Here is a 19,380-nt window from a genome sequence, read left to right as displayed (position 1 = left end):
CACGTCTTCAAAGTAATGCTAAAATAGTGCTATTTTTTGTTAGTTTCCTCTGGACAAAATTGTCAATGAGTATTCTAGGAAGCTGATAGCTGCCTGTATTCGTATTATTATGTTCAGTTACAATATGAATAAAAGAAGGCGTTACGCCTGTGTGTAAAATAATGGCATGGAGAATTAAAAATAAGACAAGGAAATATTTGAAGCGCAATTCAGCAAGTTCTCCAGAGTATAGCAAGATGGAAGAAACTATCCTGGAAGAAGCAGAAATCAAAATACATGAAAAATTAATCTAAGTTACTGAGACACAAACCAGCAGTAAGGTGATGGATGTATCTAGGCCACCGTGCTACCTTATACCTTTGCTGACGTGTAGTTGCACTACTGATTTCTTGCATGTTTATCTGATTCATACGGCTCTGACTGCTGTTTGGTTGTGATTAAATGTATTTTTCAGCATGTATCCGGGTCTCACTTTCCATATGACTTTATTGTTCATGTGAAAGATTGATGCTAATAAAAATGGCGATTTCTTTTTCCATTCTCTTTGAGTAGGCCTCTGTTGCAGCTTAACCAAAGTCAATGATTTTTTAAAATTTTTTTTAAGAAAGCACTGCTTTCACACAAAAAAACTCAAACCTTTGAGAGATTATGGAATTGTTCTATCCTGCTGTTGTCTTTAAATAAAAAGCCTAGGTGATACCCAAACAAGACACTACAGTAAGTCTCTCTTCAAAAAGTGGTTTCAATAAAGTTTCTCAAATCAGCTTTTTAATTTGACAACGTATCAGGTCTTTTTGTCAGATAATGCTATATAATAATGCTTCTCTAAGTCTGCAGGCAGATTTTATTTTTTTTTTACCTTTATTTTTCATCTTGGATATCCTGGTGAAATACAAAGGCACATCCCTTGTTAGACTTGATAGATCCTGTAATTAAATTCAGATCTTCATAAAATGTGTGGCATGGTTGTCATTACTTGATCACAGAAGGTGTAACACTTTTCAGTTATATATGGCAAGGTGGCACAATAGAACGAGAAAGAAAATGTCAAATGAGCAGTGATTCAGAAAAAGGTGTTCTAAAATACTGAAAGAAACAGATATCTGCTCTTTTTGTGTCGTGTGGCAGAGGATGGGCCTATACCTGCTTACCATAATTAGACACAGGGTGATATGGGAATGGAATTGCTGAAAAAGACAACAAGCTCTGAGGATTCAAGTTAGTGAAAGAAAGTGGGAATGAAAACCCATCTCAGAATGAGGCATGGTAAATCTCTCCCTTTCACCTCTCCAGGAGGGCCATTATCTATTAACAATCCCCAAAAGTCAGATCACAAAAGATGAAATATTGCCAATTCTTAGAAATTCTTTTATGCACTTGTATTTGTCTTGACATTGGTTTCTTGTGTAACTTGCAGCATCTAGTAGGATAAGTTAGGAATGGAGGATTGACATGTTGTTGATTAAGAAGAGAACTATTCGATCAATTTCTTTACCAAGGAATTTTAGCTACTTAACTTACTTTTAGCTACTTTAGCTACTCGAAGTTTCCTTAACAATATTATGCTGGTATCTCTGATAGGATCAATGACTTACTTCTCATTCTTCTCTTCTTTCCTAGTGGCAGGACCTTGCTGGCAATGCAGAGCTTTGAATACCAGATTACTTTATTTCTCTCTCCTTTCAGCATCTAGTGGGTTCTTAGCTGTCTTGTTCAAGATTACACAGGACTTTATGTAACATGTCACTTGTTAATCCAAACCAATATTCACTTACCTCAGTAAAATGGCTTTTGTGTAACACTTAGGTTGGTATGTTTGTGATGTTGCCCTACACTTGAGATGCCTTATTTAATGGGCATACACTAATGTTTGCTCTCAGGCTGATATTAAAGCTCCCAGTGACTGGTAGAGCATGCAAGACCAGAGTGTGATAGTGTATTCTGCCGTGTGCTCCTTCTGTGATGCAGTTTGTTTCCATTAGCTTCTGGGGCAACCCTGAAGTCAGTCTGAAATGGGAGCCTTTTTTGGGACAGAACAAATCAATGCGGTGTTGAGCCTTCCAACCAGACAATCTATCATATGGAAACCAAAATTAATTTCTCTGCAGTGCTATTGTGTTTTAGGTGCTCTTGGAAGATGAGGTATATTTTTATTTGAGGCACATTTTTGCATGTGTCCCCAATATATTTTACTGGTGTCATGAGGTGTGACAGCAGAATAGCACTTTATGTCTTCAGGATAAGAACTTCCATTAAGCTAACTAATTCAGAAGCAGTCACTATAATTCATACTGCAGCAGGGAAAACAGCAAGCTCTGTCCTAGCTATATTTTCCAGAGACCAAACTGCATTAAGCAGGTATCCAGAAGGATACAAATCATTGCTGTCTGGAACGTATGAGTATGTACATTCTTTAGACTCTCTTTCTCCCCTTTGTGCGACATGAACACAGGAGAGAAATCTGTGGTGTGATTAGCTTCCTGCAGTTTTAAGCCCTGTTGGATAAAAAATGAAAACATCTTGCAACTGCAGCATCCATACTGTCAAAATAACTCTTTCTTTAATATTTTGGATTTAGTCAAATACACTTGGATTAATGGCACCTTGGTTGCAACCAGTTCTATAGGACTGTTGCATTATATTTTGTATTTAAAATTAAGATCCATGTTCTAGGAGTGTTACAAGAGCTACCTTGACCCTGGGATGGAAAGCTAGCCCAGGGGATATATTTTTTTTTCAGTCTATCCTACCTGTCAGAAAAAAATGCTTGTATGATTTATATAATCTAGAACCCTTATGAGCTTCACAGTCAGATTCTGTAGTATACACCATTTCAAATAAATTTGAAGCTGAAATTAAATATCCTTCAGTCAGAAGCATGAAACATTGTAAAGGGCATCCTGATTTCCAGCCCTTACATTCAAAAGTTAACTGAATTAAAGGCAGTGAAATTATGCTTTTACAAATTGGTTTAATTGAGACGCAAATGGTTTATTTTCCTCAGTGGACTATTTCTAAGGAGTTAAATGGCTTTTCTGGTGCAGTGTTGGGTTTAGTAGACATTAAAAAAGGAATGAAATACAGTATTATGAGGGTTAAGTATATATAAAGACAATTTTGATTTTCCTGTTTTACAGAACTGATGGGCATTAATAGAGCTCTGGTTTTAAATTTATGGTTGCACAGTAGGGTGAGAAGAATAAATATGCCCTTTTCAAAAGGACAAATGGTACTAAAAATGTAACTATATATATAGGGCTGAATCTTGAAAGCATGCTCTCATTTTCAGAGCACAGCAATTGCCTCTCAGCAATTTTCAACCAAAGAATTCTTGAGCATCTCTCTTTAGGTTCCTAATCCTATAGTTCCCTCTCATGCAAATTCATGTGTGATTTCATCTGAACTAAAATACAAATTCCAACTGAAGACAGTGTTATGGATGCACTATCAATTCCAGAAAGCTGTGACAGGATATGATACACGTGAAGGATTTGGACAGAGAAGTTTCAAGTTCAGTTTCAGGATTCCTCCTCCCCTTTTTAACTTCTCTGGTGCTCATTGGTATGTGTGTGTATTAATCATCCTTTAAGAGCCATATGACAATCCATAGAGGAGCAGCACTGCAGTGTGTCTCAGTGACTGGGGAGACTGCACATCACAGCCACACATCTCATTGTTAGTCCCAAAGCTGATGGATATGGATGCTCTTCATAAAAGTGAAGAGCAGTGAATGTAGTTAATTCTTCATTATTCAGCTTGAGCTAATAAACTCAGTATTACATAGAACTGATGGTTCTCAGTGAGAAGCATTCATTGACTGGAAACTGGAGTTTTCTACAATGTCTAACACTTTTAGAAGTGGTCTGGAAGTCTGCATAAAGCCATTGATGATGATGTGTGACTGTTACAAAGAGAAGAAAAGTGGTAAATAATAGTGAGGGCAGGGCAAATGCAGTGTGTGGATATGACTGGTTGGAAAGCCAGGAGGTTGTAAAGGAGGTTGCAGAAAGCATTGCAGCAGTGCTGAATGCCAAGGTGGGGGTCTAAGGTGAGGGAGGGAAGGTTATGGCAATGTAAACAATGTCCTGGAAAAATATAATTCTGAGAAGACACTTGTGGGGCTCTCATCTTCCAGTTTGCTCTGTATGAAACATAATGTGATGCTGCGACAAAGGGGTTTATGGAAGTCTCTTTGTGAGCACAAAAGGCTAAAACATTAACAACTGGGGAGGATTTTGCCACCTTTTACAGCACTTCGAAACCAGCTCTGGAACGGGTATCAAAGTCTGTACCTGGGGTCTGTCGTTCTGTGGAAAAAAAGCAAATTGGTGCCTGTGTAACAAGATCCCCAAAGAGGCACTATTGCAAGTGATTTATAGTGTCAAAAAGAAAAGTATGCTGTGATTTGATTACAGTATAAGTGCTTTCAGGAGGGGAAAACACTAGTGCTCTTTAGGTGTTCCTGGAAAGCTGTAACCAGAACTAAGAAATTCATTGAAGAAATAGAGCACATGATTTCAATAGTGCAGCAGTGGAATTCACTGCTGGGAGATTTTCCTCTATGATGTGTCATCACATTAGGAGAAGATATTTTCCTGGAAGTCCTGTTTGAGACCACTGCACGTTATTAATTAACCAAAGAATAGTTTTATGGCTGAATACAGGATCAAGTGGGTCAATAGTCATATCCTGTGATGTGCAGCTTAGATTACACCTATGCATTTCATTATGAATGCATTATCAATATAAGAATAATGTTATGGTAGCAATGTAGATATAACTTTAAATTTCCAGGAATTAACAAAGTCAGACCAGATAAAAAAATGTTTCAAGGTATAATCTCTATATCCAAAAACATTGCTATGCTAAACAGCAGCTATACAATGCCTTAAACATGCCAGTTCTATTGCATTAAACTGAGAAAGTGCTTCCAAAAGAGCAGAGAGAGAATATTGAAAATATTATGCCAATCCTAATGTAGCATTTATCTTTCTCAACTTCGTATATTTATACATCCATAAATCCTGGTAGCTAGGAAAATGATTCTTAGTTAGCTGCTTGCTTATCCATTCTATCTGATAGCTCACAGTTTGTTACATGTAATTTTTCCAGAGGCTGACATTAATTAAAGAGCATTCTATGAAGTAAGCCTGCATACAGCTTTTCCAGCTGAGCTGGAGAGATGAGCCATGTTGCAAGAGTAGGTTAAAAATAATCTACTGCCTGTGCACCTCCCTTGTCTGTCATTGCTCTGTGGATGTGAGCATCATGGGTGTTCTGTGCAGAAAACAAAATGGGATGTTGCTCCAATCTTTGTCAGAATCGTGTTTTAGCCCTGTGCTGCACTGAGGGTAACAATCCAGCCTGGCAGTTAGACATATTTGAGTATTAATTGAATGTACATCAGCCTCGGCCATGAAAGTTTGTTTATAAGTTTTAGTGTTCTCCTTTATAAGCAGTGGCAAATCTGTGCACATATTAATAATAGCAAAGATGGAAGGCAGTTTGCTTTTCCCATCTAATCTGTTGAGTCCATGTGAGTACTTTCATGTGTGATGATGGACAGTAAGTTGATGGACAGATGAAGTGCTTCCTGCTTAAGTCCTGAATTTTGTCTTGAAAGATGCTTACTAAACTGGAATGCATTAATATTTTATTAGTAAGTCATCTGCACATTTTAGCTGTTAGTGTTATTATCTGCTTAGAATGAGATTCTTATTTAATACTTCACCTTTCTCAGTACCATCACTTAGAAATAAAAATAATTTAAACAGCATATTACATTATATTTTAATAATGCATTAGTGCTGCATGTTAGAGAAGCTACAAGAGTTCATAAAGCTGGAAAGATGTTAATATCCTTATTTAATTTCAACATAGTGGGTTTCAGTATGGTTTTAAAAGGTCAAGTGGTTTCCTGAGAAAAAGTAGATGTGTAAATTGTGCTAGCAGAGCTATTTTCTTTCAAAAGTTATTCTTTTTCCCATTTAACATTTCATAAATGTTTCAAAATAGAAGTCAAATCTACTGTTTGTATATTGTATCAGCAAATGGAATTTTGTACAATGAAATGAAAAATTAAACATATTGACAGTTGACCTGTGATTACCTATTTCCTTGCAAATTCATATATGCTTAAATAGTACAATATTGATTGTTTCTTCATTCTGGTGTTTCAACTCAGATTTACTCTGAAAATCAAGCCAATGAATTTAGACCTATGTGAAAGTTAGCTGCCAGCTTTGCATTGTACATCCAAAATGTGGGCTTGTTAACTTTAAAACTGAGCAGGTCCTCATATGAAAGTGTGTTCCAGGCAAGAGCTTAAAGAATTGGGATATCTTGATTTAGCTGGTGCAGGTCAGATCCATATGTGTTAGGTTTGGCATTGGAGTCAGTGGCTTTCTCTTCTAGTGGCTCAAGGCTATCTTGACACCATCTATCATCTGAAAACATCCAAGAAGAGATCTGTGGCTTCTAAGACATTTCCCAACCATGATTTAGCAAGGCACTTAAGAATTACTTCTGTGGTCGATGCTTAGTGTGTCTTTAAGGATTTTTGCAGAATAGGGTGCACTGAAATGGACTTTCCATGACAGTGGTTTGTGACAACACTGACAGCCTTTCTCCCACTTGTTCCCACACACAGGCTCTTACTCAGGTCTTTCTCCCATTTTTACAAAGAGAATACAAGAAGTCATGAAGCACAGATTTCAGGAAAGTTACAAGTGTGTCATGGTAACCATATTTTCCCTTCCTTGAGAACTTCCTAAATCATAGAAGGAAACTATAGAAGAGTTTTAAACATAGAGATCCAGAGCATTTGAGCAATGCAGTTTTCAGTTCTCTTAAAAAATGTAATGTCAAAACAAAATCAAATGTTTCACAATAATTCTCAGTATTCTAAGTTATACTACGCAAAAAAAGAGGTAAAACAGAATCACAAGAGAATTCTTAGCTAATTGGAAATGAGCTTTAAATGGAATAATTTTTAAAAATTAGCTGTATTTCATAAAAAGTTATAGTGATATGCTGCATAACAGAATAATTTAAAATGGAAATGTTAGTGAAACTTTTTTTAAAAATTTATAAATAGAAAATGGGATTATTTTACTTTTAACAAATAAAATTAAATCACTGCTGGGAGTCTACCCGTGACCATTATCCTATTGCATGGTGGACTGCTTGTTTTAGTTCTGCAGTCCTAAAGCACTCCTCTGCTTTTATCTCAGTGAGCATCTGTTTCTATTATTTACAGTTTCTGTTTCTATGTCTTGCCAAAAGCATTAAAAACCCCTATATGTACAAGTTTAAACCTTTCCATTTGAAATAGATTATTCTTTTATAGTAAAATGTCTGCAAGGCTTAAATACACAAATTGAAATGCCACTTTTAGACAGAACTGAAAGTCTGGATCTTGCTTTGGCCAAGGGCTACTTGTTTTGTTTGTGTTGGGGTTTTTTTTGGCTGCACTGCTGACACAGAACAGATTTTTATCTCTTAAATGCCATTTTCTATCTGTATGGGTGCATTTGGTTTCTTCTGCCTGGCAAAGGCTTGTCCAAATAATGACCTCACTTTTGTTTCCGTTGACTCGTGTGCCATCATTCTTATCCCCAGGAGAATGAGCTGACACAGCCTGTGCAGATGCAACGAGTGTGAAAAAGCACTTGCATGGTCCAGGACTTTGGGACATGGTGGGGGGTTAACTCTAGCTCTTTCATGCTTCATGAAAGAACAAGAAACCAACATTTTTAAAATTTACAGTTGCAGTCAAGTTAGTTTGTGTGCTGTAGATGAGAGTTGATGCTGATTGCTTTGGATTTCTTATGTTTGTTATGTCTGTTATTACAGTACCTTCACTGCACCCTGCATTGCCTCTGAACAGCCTGCTAGGGCAGTCCAATTGCAGTAGCTTTGGTGACCACAAATGAAGGCCAATCCTCTATTTTCTCTTATCCATCACATAACCAAGAGCAGAATTTAACCACAGAAGACTTTTTAAAAAAATTGTTTCAGATAACTTTTTGTGTTGCAAGATGTCCACAAATAACATATGGGAAAAATAGATTTTTACAAAGCCTTTCCCTGACTACAATAAAATGCAATGATATGAGCAATGACCTTTTGACAATTAGTCCTATTCCTTCCTTGGAACTTCCAGGGTGATTAAACTTAATTAGGAGGCTTGCCACACAGTTAATCAGACTTTTCTTATTGATAGCTTCTACCTGAATACTGGGTACTCATGGGGTTACAGCCCAATAGGAATTTAAAATAAGAGCTGAGCACGGTGTTACCCATTTGCCATTGTTCATTTATATAATGTGAGAATTATTTCTCTCAAGAGACATTCTACATAGCAGCTCTCTGCTAACATGGAATGAAGATCATCCAGATTGCTACCTGGGTGAAAGTCAGTAGAGTGCATTCAGTAGTTGCTATCTCAGATCTAGCTAATTTTAGATGCAATAGGGTTGAAATATTCTCCATTTTCCAGCTGTTGAAAATCTATTGAATAGGAAAGTGCTTACAGTCAATTTCTGGTTAAATTTCTATGGTAAAAGTAACCTTAAATACTGTGACATTATGATTTAGAAAGAGTTCAGAGTCCTTTTACCTTGGAGAACTGTAAAATGTCACCCTTAGAGTGATGTGGGGCATGGTACTGTACTTATACAATTCATTTTTTTGTACTTTGATCTTCCTCTTTAACGATTCCTATCAATTTTCCTGCCTATTTTAGCAGCAGACATACAATATTAGCTCCTTAAATACTGCACAGGCAGTACAAAGGATCTTTTAAAAATTCCTGATAACAAAATATGACCTTTAATTTATCAGACAAGTCTTATATTTTCTTATCTCCGTCTTGTTGCTTTTCATCTTCTCTTGCTTGTTTTTGATAGAATACACCAATCTCTCAAAGTAAGCAATCTGACACTGCACCAGCTGAGACAGATACTGCATTATAGTGAGGAAGTGAGAGGCAGGAAGAGTTTACTCTTCATTAAATTACTAATTAATCCAGTGAAAAACAATCAAAAACAAAACAGGGCAGAAGGTAGTTGATTTGAAGTGAAGGTTCAGATCTCGCTGAGAGGTCAGAGAGAGTTCTTAGTTTTATCCTCTAGAAAGCTGTAAAATTATTAGTTTGTTTAATATGCAAGCATGAAATAAGGAGCTTACAGGTGAATATAAGATGTTTTGGCACAGTCTGTAGGATCAGTGGAATGGGGACTAACTTACACATTCATCCTTCAATAAACATGGTAATAATATTCTTTTTTAAGGCCACCTAAGATTTGCTTTGGTTTTAGCAGTGTTATGAACCACTAATGAGAGATTTTACTCTGCTATGAAGACATCTATCAGTCCTTCTGTGAGGAAATAGTCTCTTTGGATGCTTAATATTCATTATAAGGAATTTGGGAGTTCCTGTAGGGTGAAAATGTTCATATTATATTATGTCTTTTAATATGAACTTGCCAGGCTTGACACTTCAAAGTTTGGAGAAATTATTCGTCATGGTGGTTTCTCTCTTTATAGGCTGACTTTTCTTAATAAAGGTAAGGTGTTGAACAGCTGCACTCATTTGCTACAGGTTCTTTCTCTAACTTAAGAGTTTCTTTGCACTTTTATCTTCTCACCAAGCTGATGGTAAGGTTCTCTCAAAATGCCCAAAATGCCCAACTGTGTGTTCCTTCCGTTTGAACACTGGAGGAGGCCCAAATCAGCCTTCTGGGTATGTAAGTCCTGGTACAATAGTCTTTGACACTGACCACTGTATCTTTCCCCATCTCTCCCAGCTCATCATTGTATACATTGTAACAGGTAGAGTTGACATCTCTTGGCAACAGAAAAAGACAGTTTCATCTGATCCATCTAGAGCTCATTCCTGGATCGAATGCTGGATAGACAAATCTGTAAGCACTCATCAAAAATATACATCAGAGCACGTATATTGGGTCCCCCACAAACACAGTGAATTCCTGAGCTGAACCTGGACCTCTTCTCCCCTACCCCTCAAGAGTGCGTGCACAGTAATAGTAATAGATGATTCAAAAGAACTTTAGGGCCGTTACTGAGATTATGATTTCATTTCCTAGTCTGGCCGCATGAGACAGTATGTGGACTGTTTGCCCCTGTATCACAGAGCTGCTGTGGCTCCCTCTCATGCCATGCAGTCAGGTTTCAACCGTAATTGAAAATGAAGGAATGGTATAGGTCTCTGTATTCCCCTTGCAGATGTCAGGGGAGTCATGATTCAGAAACAGCAGTGTCAAGATCATGATGAGCAAAACTAGGGAGAGAAAGATCTTTATAAATGGAGATAGACCTTGGCTTCTTCACTTCATTATTTATTTCTCTAACGGATCACTAGGACTAACAATGTGAATTTGTATTCTGTTAAAGGGTTTGTTTCAAAGAAAATATTCTCCAGTGTAGGTTGTTCTTCACAGACTCTCAGTTTTCAACCTTCTTACTTATTCTCTTTCAAGGATGCTGCTATTTCACATCAATAACTGACACCTTTATTTCAGAGCACAAAATAGAATTACACTCTAGCCCTGACAATATAATAAATCAGGAGGGATAAAATACATATTAGTGAAGTTCGCATAGTTGGTTTGTCCCAGCTGACCTATAGATATAAAGGTATGATTAAAGTTTTTTGGACTGCTTCTTCTCAATCGTGACACAAGATTTAGCTCTTACTCAAAGATTTGACCTTTGCTGCTCTTCTCTGCTTACCTTGATTCTTTGGAATTATTGTTATTCCCTTGAAGCCTTTCTGCCCATACAGAATTAACACTCTGTTGTGACAAAATATTATCTATTTGGCAGAAGAATGAAGCCATCTAGAATTCAATCAGGTTAGACAATGTCATGGTGCACATTCTGAGTGAATCATTCAGGTTTTTTAATCAAAAAAATCTTGGCCATGTAACCAGGAAGAGTAATGCTGGATAGTCACAGAGCTGTCTACAATTAAAGTTCAGTCATATTGGTTGTTTTTTATGAATTACAGTTGAAAGAATGCCTGCCAGAGCACTTAATCTTTCACATGGGTAACAGAAATAAAATCTCAAAGCTGCAGGTTTATTTAGGGTATGAAAATAATTATTAAACTTCTTGGAAGTGTTCTTACTGAAGAAGTTCCCAAAGGTTCACCAGACAGGTAAAAACAAGCATAAATAAAGGAAGGTAGAAAAACGTGCACTGCATACTCCTGAGAAAAGCAATCTGTGGTGTTTATGATTTCCCTACTGAGGATGAGATTATAAGATGAAGGAAATGCACACAGTTTTACTGAATTCAGTGGGGCTGTACAGATTCTTTGTAGCTGAGAGTATGACCCAAACCAGCCATTTGGGAAGAAGCAGTTACTGAAAAGTTTTGTGTTCTCATGATGTAGTAATAGGATGTTTGTTGCTTTTAATGTTGTTTCCATTATTTTCAGCGCTATGTATAAAATCTTTTAATGTAGTTGTTAGCTTACTTATGTGTCTACTAGTTTCACCATTACTAAGCCTATATGTTCTCCTTGAAACTAAATCTGGACAAGTTCCACACCATTTCCCTCCAGACTTTCCATTTATATTATACACTAGAAGAATTTAAGCTAATGTAATAGTGTCAAATTGAGATGCATTTGACAATGCACTTTTCCTCTGATGAGGAATGGGCTAATGTAATCAGCAATTATTTTTTGTGTGACCTTTGCAAATCAAATTGTTATTTCCTTGCTTTTCATTAGAATTTTGTTCCCAGTGGTGCAAGACTGCTGCAGTTAGTATAAAATACAATTTATTGAGAGAATCACATTATAATAGGGTGCAATATTCTCAAAAAACATACATACTGTATGGCCTTTTAATGAAATAATTCAAAGAAATGTATAAGCTGGCCAAGACTAAATTTATACTGTTAATTCACAGAGGAGTTTCCACAATCACTATAGAGATGTTCTAGAGCAGCTGCCAAGTAGTGAGAGTGGAGGAAGCAATAAAAGTTGTCCAGGATAAGTCCCATGTTAGTAATGGAATTACAATAAAGAGATGCAATAGTGTTAAGGATCCAGACTGGTAACTGCAGAGGGTCTTTCTACCAAATACTCCTGATTTACACCTCCTGGTTGAATAACATAGTTTCATACCTTCCTAGTATATGCAGTTCTGAACACTGTTTCACTTCGACATAACTGTGTGGTTCTTCTGAGGTCTAGGGAGCATTTGTTCATGAAAGGCACCCAGTGAGTAACCCGGTGTGAAATTGATGCATGAATGATGATCTATATCCATGAGACTTGCTTCCATTGTGTTACTGGATTCCTTATGCATGCAAACCTTTTCGGAACAACTTAGCCTTTTTCTTGTAAATGACACTGAAGAATCTCACCCACTCCCCCAATTTTTTAAAATTATAGATAACAAAAAAAAATGAATGTACTCAACAGCAACTAAACCTCATGATTCATTTGTCTTAAGTTAAGGAAACCTTCTGGAAATAGGATGTTCTCTTACTTATTCAGTGACTCAACCGATAATGCCTCAATAAAAAACTGTAGAAATGTCTTAGTGAAAAGCTAAATATGTTAAAATATGTCAGAGACTATAAATTATGAACTCACTGGTTTAAATATACATATATACACACACACACACATATTTGTTGGATACAAATCCAAAAGAGAAACAGGGAATATCATACTATTTATTGTTGTTCCTGTGTTGGTCACATGACATTTCTTATATAACGTTTTTCTAGTATTTCTCAAATTTCCATTTAGTCCCAGGAACCTTGTTGTAAGAGAAGGAGCCTGGGATGGAGAGAAGTAATTTTAAAGATCGTAACAGGAAAAAATAAATTAACACTTTGTGTATTCTCACATCATCACAGGATTTGTGTTCTGAAGTGTTTTATTCTAAATTTTCACTTTCTTGGATAAGTAGTAAAGGGAAAGTTTCAGTAAAATACTCTTTTACAGAAAATGTTTCAGAAATTTGAGAACAGAGGAAAATGTTCTATGAGTAAAATGTATATATTTTATATTTATGTCCATGTACTTTTTAATATTGACATACATATAGAAATTCTCATAGTATATTTACCCAGAGAAGTTGTGTGTGGAACCTGTTTCTGTGGTTGTCCAAAGAAGTTGTGGATACCCTGTCATTGGATGGGTTCAAGGCCAGGTTGCATGGACTTTTAGCAACTTGATCTAGTGATAGATGTCTTTACCCATAGTGGAGGGGCTGCACTAGATGATTTTCAAATGTCCATTCTAACCCACACCATTTTACAATTCTATATAGGAAAGTGAATAGGAAAAGACCATCCTCTCAAAAGAAAATAGGTCAGCTTGTCCATGCTAAACCTAATGAGGGATACATGAAACATAGAAAAGCAGTTCATGTCACTGCAGAACAAGTACCTGCATAAAACCACCCTGTGTTTTGGTACAGAAGCTGTTGCTTTTGCAAATTTTGGGGGCTATTGTACTGATTCTTCCCTGCAAGGCTGTAATGACTTGTAATTTTCTGACAAACTGGAACATTGATCTCCTGCATTTGGATTATACTTTCATTTCATAATTAGCAGTAGAATTCTTCTAGTTCAAGAACATGTCTTTCTGAGCAGTATGTGGACTTACTGCATTGTGTACTGAAAATTTCCACTGCAGATACAGGACTTGGTTCAATAGTGGGTTTTGAAGTCAAAGGCAGTATGCACATTTGAGCCAATCGGTCTGACTTTGGATTTGGATTTGAATTATGAATTACTACTTTTTACTCATCTGGCTCTTCTTATCTCTCAGGTTCTTTACTAATATGAACTAATACAATAAAAGAAAAAGATACTGTTGTTCTAAAATTCTACTGCCACCTAAAGCTTATACATTGAAAGAAATATTTAGGTGTGCCATTCTCTGAAGCAGAAGACATGGTTTTCAGAGGGATCGCATCTATACCGCTCAAAGACAAAAAAAACCCTCTAATTAGAAATAAATATTTGAAGTGTTTTGCTAATTATTCCTTATCTGCTGTTTTTCTGACTGTGCCAGCCTTATTTTAGCTCACTGTTTTAGTAAAAGAAGTCCAAGATCTCTGCACAGACTGACAATAGATAGGGTTTGCAACTATGACAAGTTTGTCCTTTGCATTGCTGAGTTCTGGTTAGTTCTTAATATATGAAATTCCACTACAGATGGCCTCTTGCTAAATTTTAAAGCACTTCCATGTTTCAGAACCAGGCTACCTTTCAGCAAGTCACTTTTGTCAAAGCCTTGGTGTTCCTTCAAGACATTGTCAACGAGTCCTAAGAAAATGTACAAACTGTGAATACCCTGGTCTGTTCTGTACCATATATATTTGAATCTCTGGATTTTATTTAAATGAAGCGAAGAAATACGTATTTATTTTTTTTCTGCTTAGGAAATAAGTTACAGCAGGACTATTAGTAGACAGCAGAAGTAAGTGTGCCTTAGATGGAGCTGTGTTCTTCTTCTTTAAATGACTAACTTGGAGTGAGAGGTTGGATGTCTTTTGAAAACTTAAACCTGTTTCACATGAACATGTTTAACTAGTTAATAAGAAACATCAAAAAAGACAAAACCCTGAGGTCAACTATCATTTTTTTGTAAAGCCATTCGATGATGTTTAAATTTGTTTTTTGGGTCTGTCTATAACATAAGTTTAATAACCTAGCTCAAATGCAGATTTCTAATTTTCAATTAACATAGGAATAATTTTGTTTGCTAAAATAAAATAAATGAATGAATGAAAAGTCTGAACCATGAAATGTTCTAGGTAGCACTTTTTAAAATTCCAAATTTCAAAAAATCATGTGGCAACTGTATAGCTCAAGCTTTAAGTATTAACTTTTAACCTTTGACCTTACAGATTTTAACCAATGAAATGTCTCTTTAAACTTTAAAGGAAACAATGATAACGAGCGCCTGGCGATTGCTAGACAGCGAATTCCATATCGACTTGGTCGAGTAGTTGATGAATGGCTACTCGACAAAGGTAAAAACATTGATTAAAACTTCAAATAAAAAAATAATTTGAACATAACCAAGTAGTATTCATTGTAACACTAATAAACATAAAAAATAAATTTCAGTAAAACTAAATTAAAACAAATTTTAAAAAGTAAAATATAGAGTAATATTTGCATACCTTGTATAATAATTTCTATACATTTCTAGAAGTACCAGCTGTTTAATAATCTTACCCTGTTAACTTAAGGTTAAAGGGACTGTTAAATATAATCCACTAACTCAATCTATGAAGGTACTCATAGCAAACATTAACCAAAAATTATAAATCATTCATAGATTATATTACATGTTCCAGCATCTAAATTATTAACTAAAAATATGTGTAGTTATGATATCTTCATTATGGTCCTGAAAAAAAATTTGTCTAAACTGTAGGTATCTTAAATAGTGGGCAATATGAATTGCCAATCAAAATGAAGTCCCTTTAACGTTTGCAACCTTCTAAGGGGATTTTGGAACAAACACTAATTAAAACAGAACTTAAAGTTGTGTGCATGCTTTTTGTGAGCAGAAACCAATCTGCTAAAGTGACTATTCTATTTACTAAGAGTGGTACTGTTGCTGAGGATTTCTCTGTTTAATGGAAATGTGCCATGATTTCTCCATCGGTATGTGTATCATTTCTGAAGCCGCTTTTGCATCTAAAATCTTTTTATTTTAATTGATAGCCTTGCTGAAAGCCAATCAGACATCTATTTTTGAATCTGCCTCTGAGATACTCAGTGTGAACCATGTGTTTCTTTTCAGTGTGTATGTTGAAGGAAAATAAACATTTAAATACGAAAAGGAAACATTTAATTTAAAAATGTAAATATTCACTTATATAATGATGTGACAAATTACTACATAACATTCTTTAAAATTCACTTGACCTAGTGGCTTGTTGGCATATGTATAAACTTTGTGTGTGTATACATATTTGTATATGTCTATACATACATAAACTCACATGTACATAAAGCTATAGGCTCTATACTGCATTTCGTGGAAAAAAAAATCTTTTAAATGTTGGCAGACTTGAAGAAAAAGTTATCTTAGGGAATTAGAAACCTGTTTTTGAAACACACCAAAAGGTTAACAGTACTTTCAGGTAAAAGGGAGAGGGGTATGACTTGTAGTGCTAAACACATTTCCAAATATATGTGATTGGCCTTTTAGCAAAAAAACCCATATAAAACCCAAAAATTTGTAAATTAAGAAAAATGTAAATACTCTCAAAATTTATGCATTTCATGGACACCTCATTAAAAAGCAATGAATTATGAGTCAAATCCTTTTCTTATAGTTTATTGCTCTCATTTTTCACCCCATGACAATCTGTTATCACTCGTATAGAGTATAGCGTTCACAGTCAACATTTTTGCATGTATATAATATTATCTTCACAGGGCGTCAGCTCACAATCTTCAATAGCCAAGCAACCATAAAAATTGGAGGCAAGGAACGTGGCCACCCTTTCCAAGGCCAGCTCTCTGGTCTTTACTACAATGGCTTGAAAGTTCTGAATATGGCAGCAGAAAATGATGCCAACATCGTGATAGAAGGAAATGTGAGACTTGTTGGTGAAGTGCCTTCCTCTATGACAACTGAGTCCACAGCCACAGCGATGCAGTCTGAGATGTCCACGTCAGTCATGGAAACAACCACCACTTTGGCCACGAGCACTGCTAGAAGAGGAAAGGCCCCGACAAAAGAACCTATTGGTCAGGTTAGTTGGCTTCCTCACTTTTCACAAATATTTTTCCATCTTTGAGTGTGGCTTCCTATATTGCATTCACTCAGCAGATGAAATTGTTCATGTTGAAGAAATGCATGAATTACAGTTCAAAGTTCTGTACCATACATGGCTCATGGATGTGATGTTGATTCACATTTAGAGGGAAAGTAAGGACTTAGCTGTTCTCCTAAATTAGGCGAATTTAGCAGTTCAGATTGTTCTTGTGCTGATTTTTATTGCCCTGTCATCCTTCTTCATAGTGGTGCATATTTTTAAATACTTTTTCTTCTTTGATGCCTTATATTGATTGTTTCCAGTGTAGGAATGCAGGATGTCTGGAATTAGAGATAATGAAATGAAGTGGTGACTTTATCCATGAGATAGAGAAAAGAGACACAGTTTTAAGAGGGAACAGGAAGGAGGTGTGAAGACAAAAAGTTGTAAGAGGCTAGAAAATAGGGAATTAGCACTTTTTCTAGTCTCACGATTGATCATCATCTCTGGCAGAATTCCTCCTAAGAGGCAGTGGCATCAGAGGGAATTAAGAGCACTCTGCACCCTGGGAAACTCAGGCTCCAAGTCAGAGGCTGCTGTTTACTCTTTATTGAGGTTATTTGCATCTCATGAATTTAGTGATATATTTAGTTGCTTTCAGGTTTTGTCAGGATCTTTGTATAATATGTGGGGGGATTTAATTATTGGGAAAAAGGAGGGGGAAAAACAGGTGAGTGAATTAAGTACCTTCATCTTGTGGGTACTCTGAGTAACAGGATTCAGACATTGTGCTTTAAAAACCTAAAACTTCTCAGGACTTTTCTGTGTCAGGGAAGATTCTTGTATATTTATTCTGCCTTAAAAAAAAAACCCACCACACAACAAACAAACCAACCCCCCTAACAAACCAAGAAAAAGGTATACTGCTAAAAGCTTTTCTTAGGTTCATTTGGTTCACATGCTTGCTTGTGTGCCCACTGTGTCATCAAGCCATGGCAGTTATGATCCTGAGGTCCAGAAGTAGGACAAGGAACACAGAAAGCATCATGAGCTGTAGAGAGGAGCAGGAGTACAATGTGATGAATGCGGTTAATTTTTTCAAGAATGGAGGAGAACATGCTGATTAGATTGGGAAGCTGAGGTCAAGCTGCCTGTTTTCTGGGTAAAAACTCAGCTCACAGACTGAATTTGGTTGGGGCATCAAACTCAATGCTTCAGCTCCAGTATCTATGTATGCTTTATACAATGGACCAAAAACTACAGTGCAGTAAAAGTAAAAATTGTTACTTTACAAACTGAAGCAGTACATTTAAGTTAAAAGTGAACTTAAAACATTTTTACTTGCAGATTGCATTTTTTAATGATTATTGGAGTAAACTACAGTGTTTTTATTAAATAGGCAAAAAGTTTTCTTTCTTATTAATTCTGTTTTAAATTGTATCTCCCACTTTATTATCCAACTAGTCTCGATATTTTGCAGTAACAAAGTGTAAGACTCCCTCAAATTTACCCAGACGAAGATCTGCATCTAAAAGTGCAGGACACCCTCGCAGTCTGGAAGAATTTGGGCTAAGTTAATGTAACTAAATTAAAATTAAACTAAGTTAAACTGTTCTATCAGATTGCAGCATACCTTTGGCCTCTGCCACTCTCTCAGGTAACTCCTAGGCACAAATTGGGAGGAGGGACCATTCCCATTTGGCACCTTCATGACCTGTAGGCAGTGGGGGTTTACTGGTGTAGTTGCTTTTCCAGCCTTCCTCAGTTTCTGTGAATATTCCCCAGTATGGTTTGCACACTGTTTGCATGTTTAGCCACTAAAATACTAATTTTTGAGATGTTTCAGTGGTATAATTTTTGAAGAAAATTTTCCATGCTAACAACTATGACGAGGTGTAAATTTTGCTGAAAAGGCAAAACAGACAGGTGGGCAAAATGATCTTCCAAAGATGATCTGTTTCTAGAGTGTGGTGCCTGAAATAAGATGTGACCATTATCAACTCTATCAGAGCATTTACTCAATTTTATAGAGCACCTCGCTGCCACTGGAGCTGGGTGGCCTCGATGCAGTTGTGCTATTTCCTCATCCCTTTCTGGCTGAAGTGGCTATGCCAAAATACTATAAGTGCTTGCTCTTTGATATCCCACCAACACAAGCTTCCAGCAGGCTCCAGGAGCATCCAGAGGTGCACAGCATCTCACCGAGGCACATTCTGAGGATGAAGGTTTCAATCAGCTTCTCTCACCTGTTAGCCTGGCTGGCAAAAGTAATTGACGAAGCGCATGGGAAACTGTATCTGAGAGCCCCAAAGCAACATTTCTGAGGGAAGCATCCAATGGTAACATCATTACAGCACATGGCATCCTGAGTGTGTAACTGAGGCCTTCTTGCCATTAATAATACACAGTGGTTTACTTCAGCTGTGTCTAAATGTCTTGCCTGTAGGACCTCTGTTGTCATTACAACTGTACACTTAATTAGTCAGGGACTGCACTGAAACACAGTTCACAATCAGGCTTATGATTTGATTAAAAAAGATTGATAACATCCCAAAGTCAAAGCTGAAATTTGACTGCAGGATGCTATGCTATTCATGCAACA

The 19,380-nt window shown here is 36.4% G+C and overlaps 1 protein-coding gene across 1 annotated transcript in view; it reads left to right on the top strand.

The window, feature by feature from the left end:
• Positions 1-16,775, top strand: part of LOC103809604 (neurexin-1-beta) — a gene marked incomplete at its 3' end in the record, with an annotated part of 29,072 nt that extends 12,297 nt beyond the window's left edge. The window contains exons 2-3 of the mRNA XM_009082456.1: positions 14,943-15,032; positions 16,456-16,775. Coding sequence (XP_009080704.1) covers positions 14,943-15,032; positions 16,456-16,775 — 410 coding nt within the window. The remainder of the gene's footprint in view (positions 1-14,942; positions 15,033-16,455) is intronic.
• Positions 16,776-19,380: the final 2,605 nt, after the last annotated feature.

Source organism: Acanthisitta chloris, unplaced genomic scaffold, assembly GCF_000695815.1.
Source record: "Acanthisitta chloris isolate BGI_N310 unplaced genomic scaffold, ASM69581v1 scaffold9119, whole genome shotgun sequence".
In the NCBI taxonomy this organism is placed as follows: Eukaryota; Metazoa; Chordata; class Aves; order Passeriformes; family Acanthisittidae; genus Acanthisitta; species Acanthisitta chloris.
Note: the sequence above shows the minus strand (reverse complement) of the source record. Positions and strands in the feature narration are given on the sequence as shown.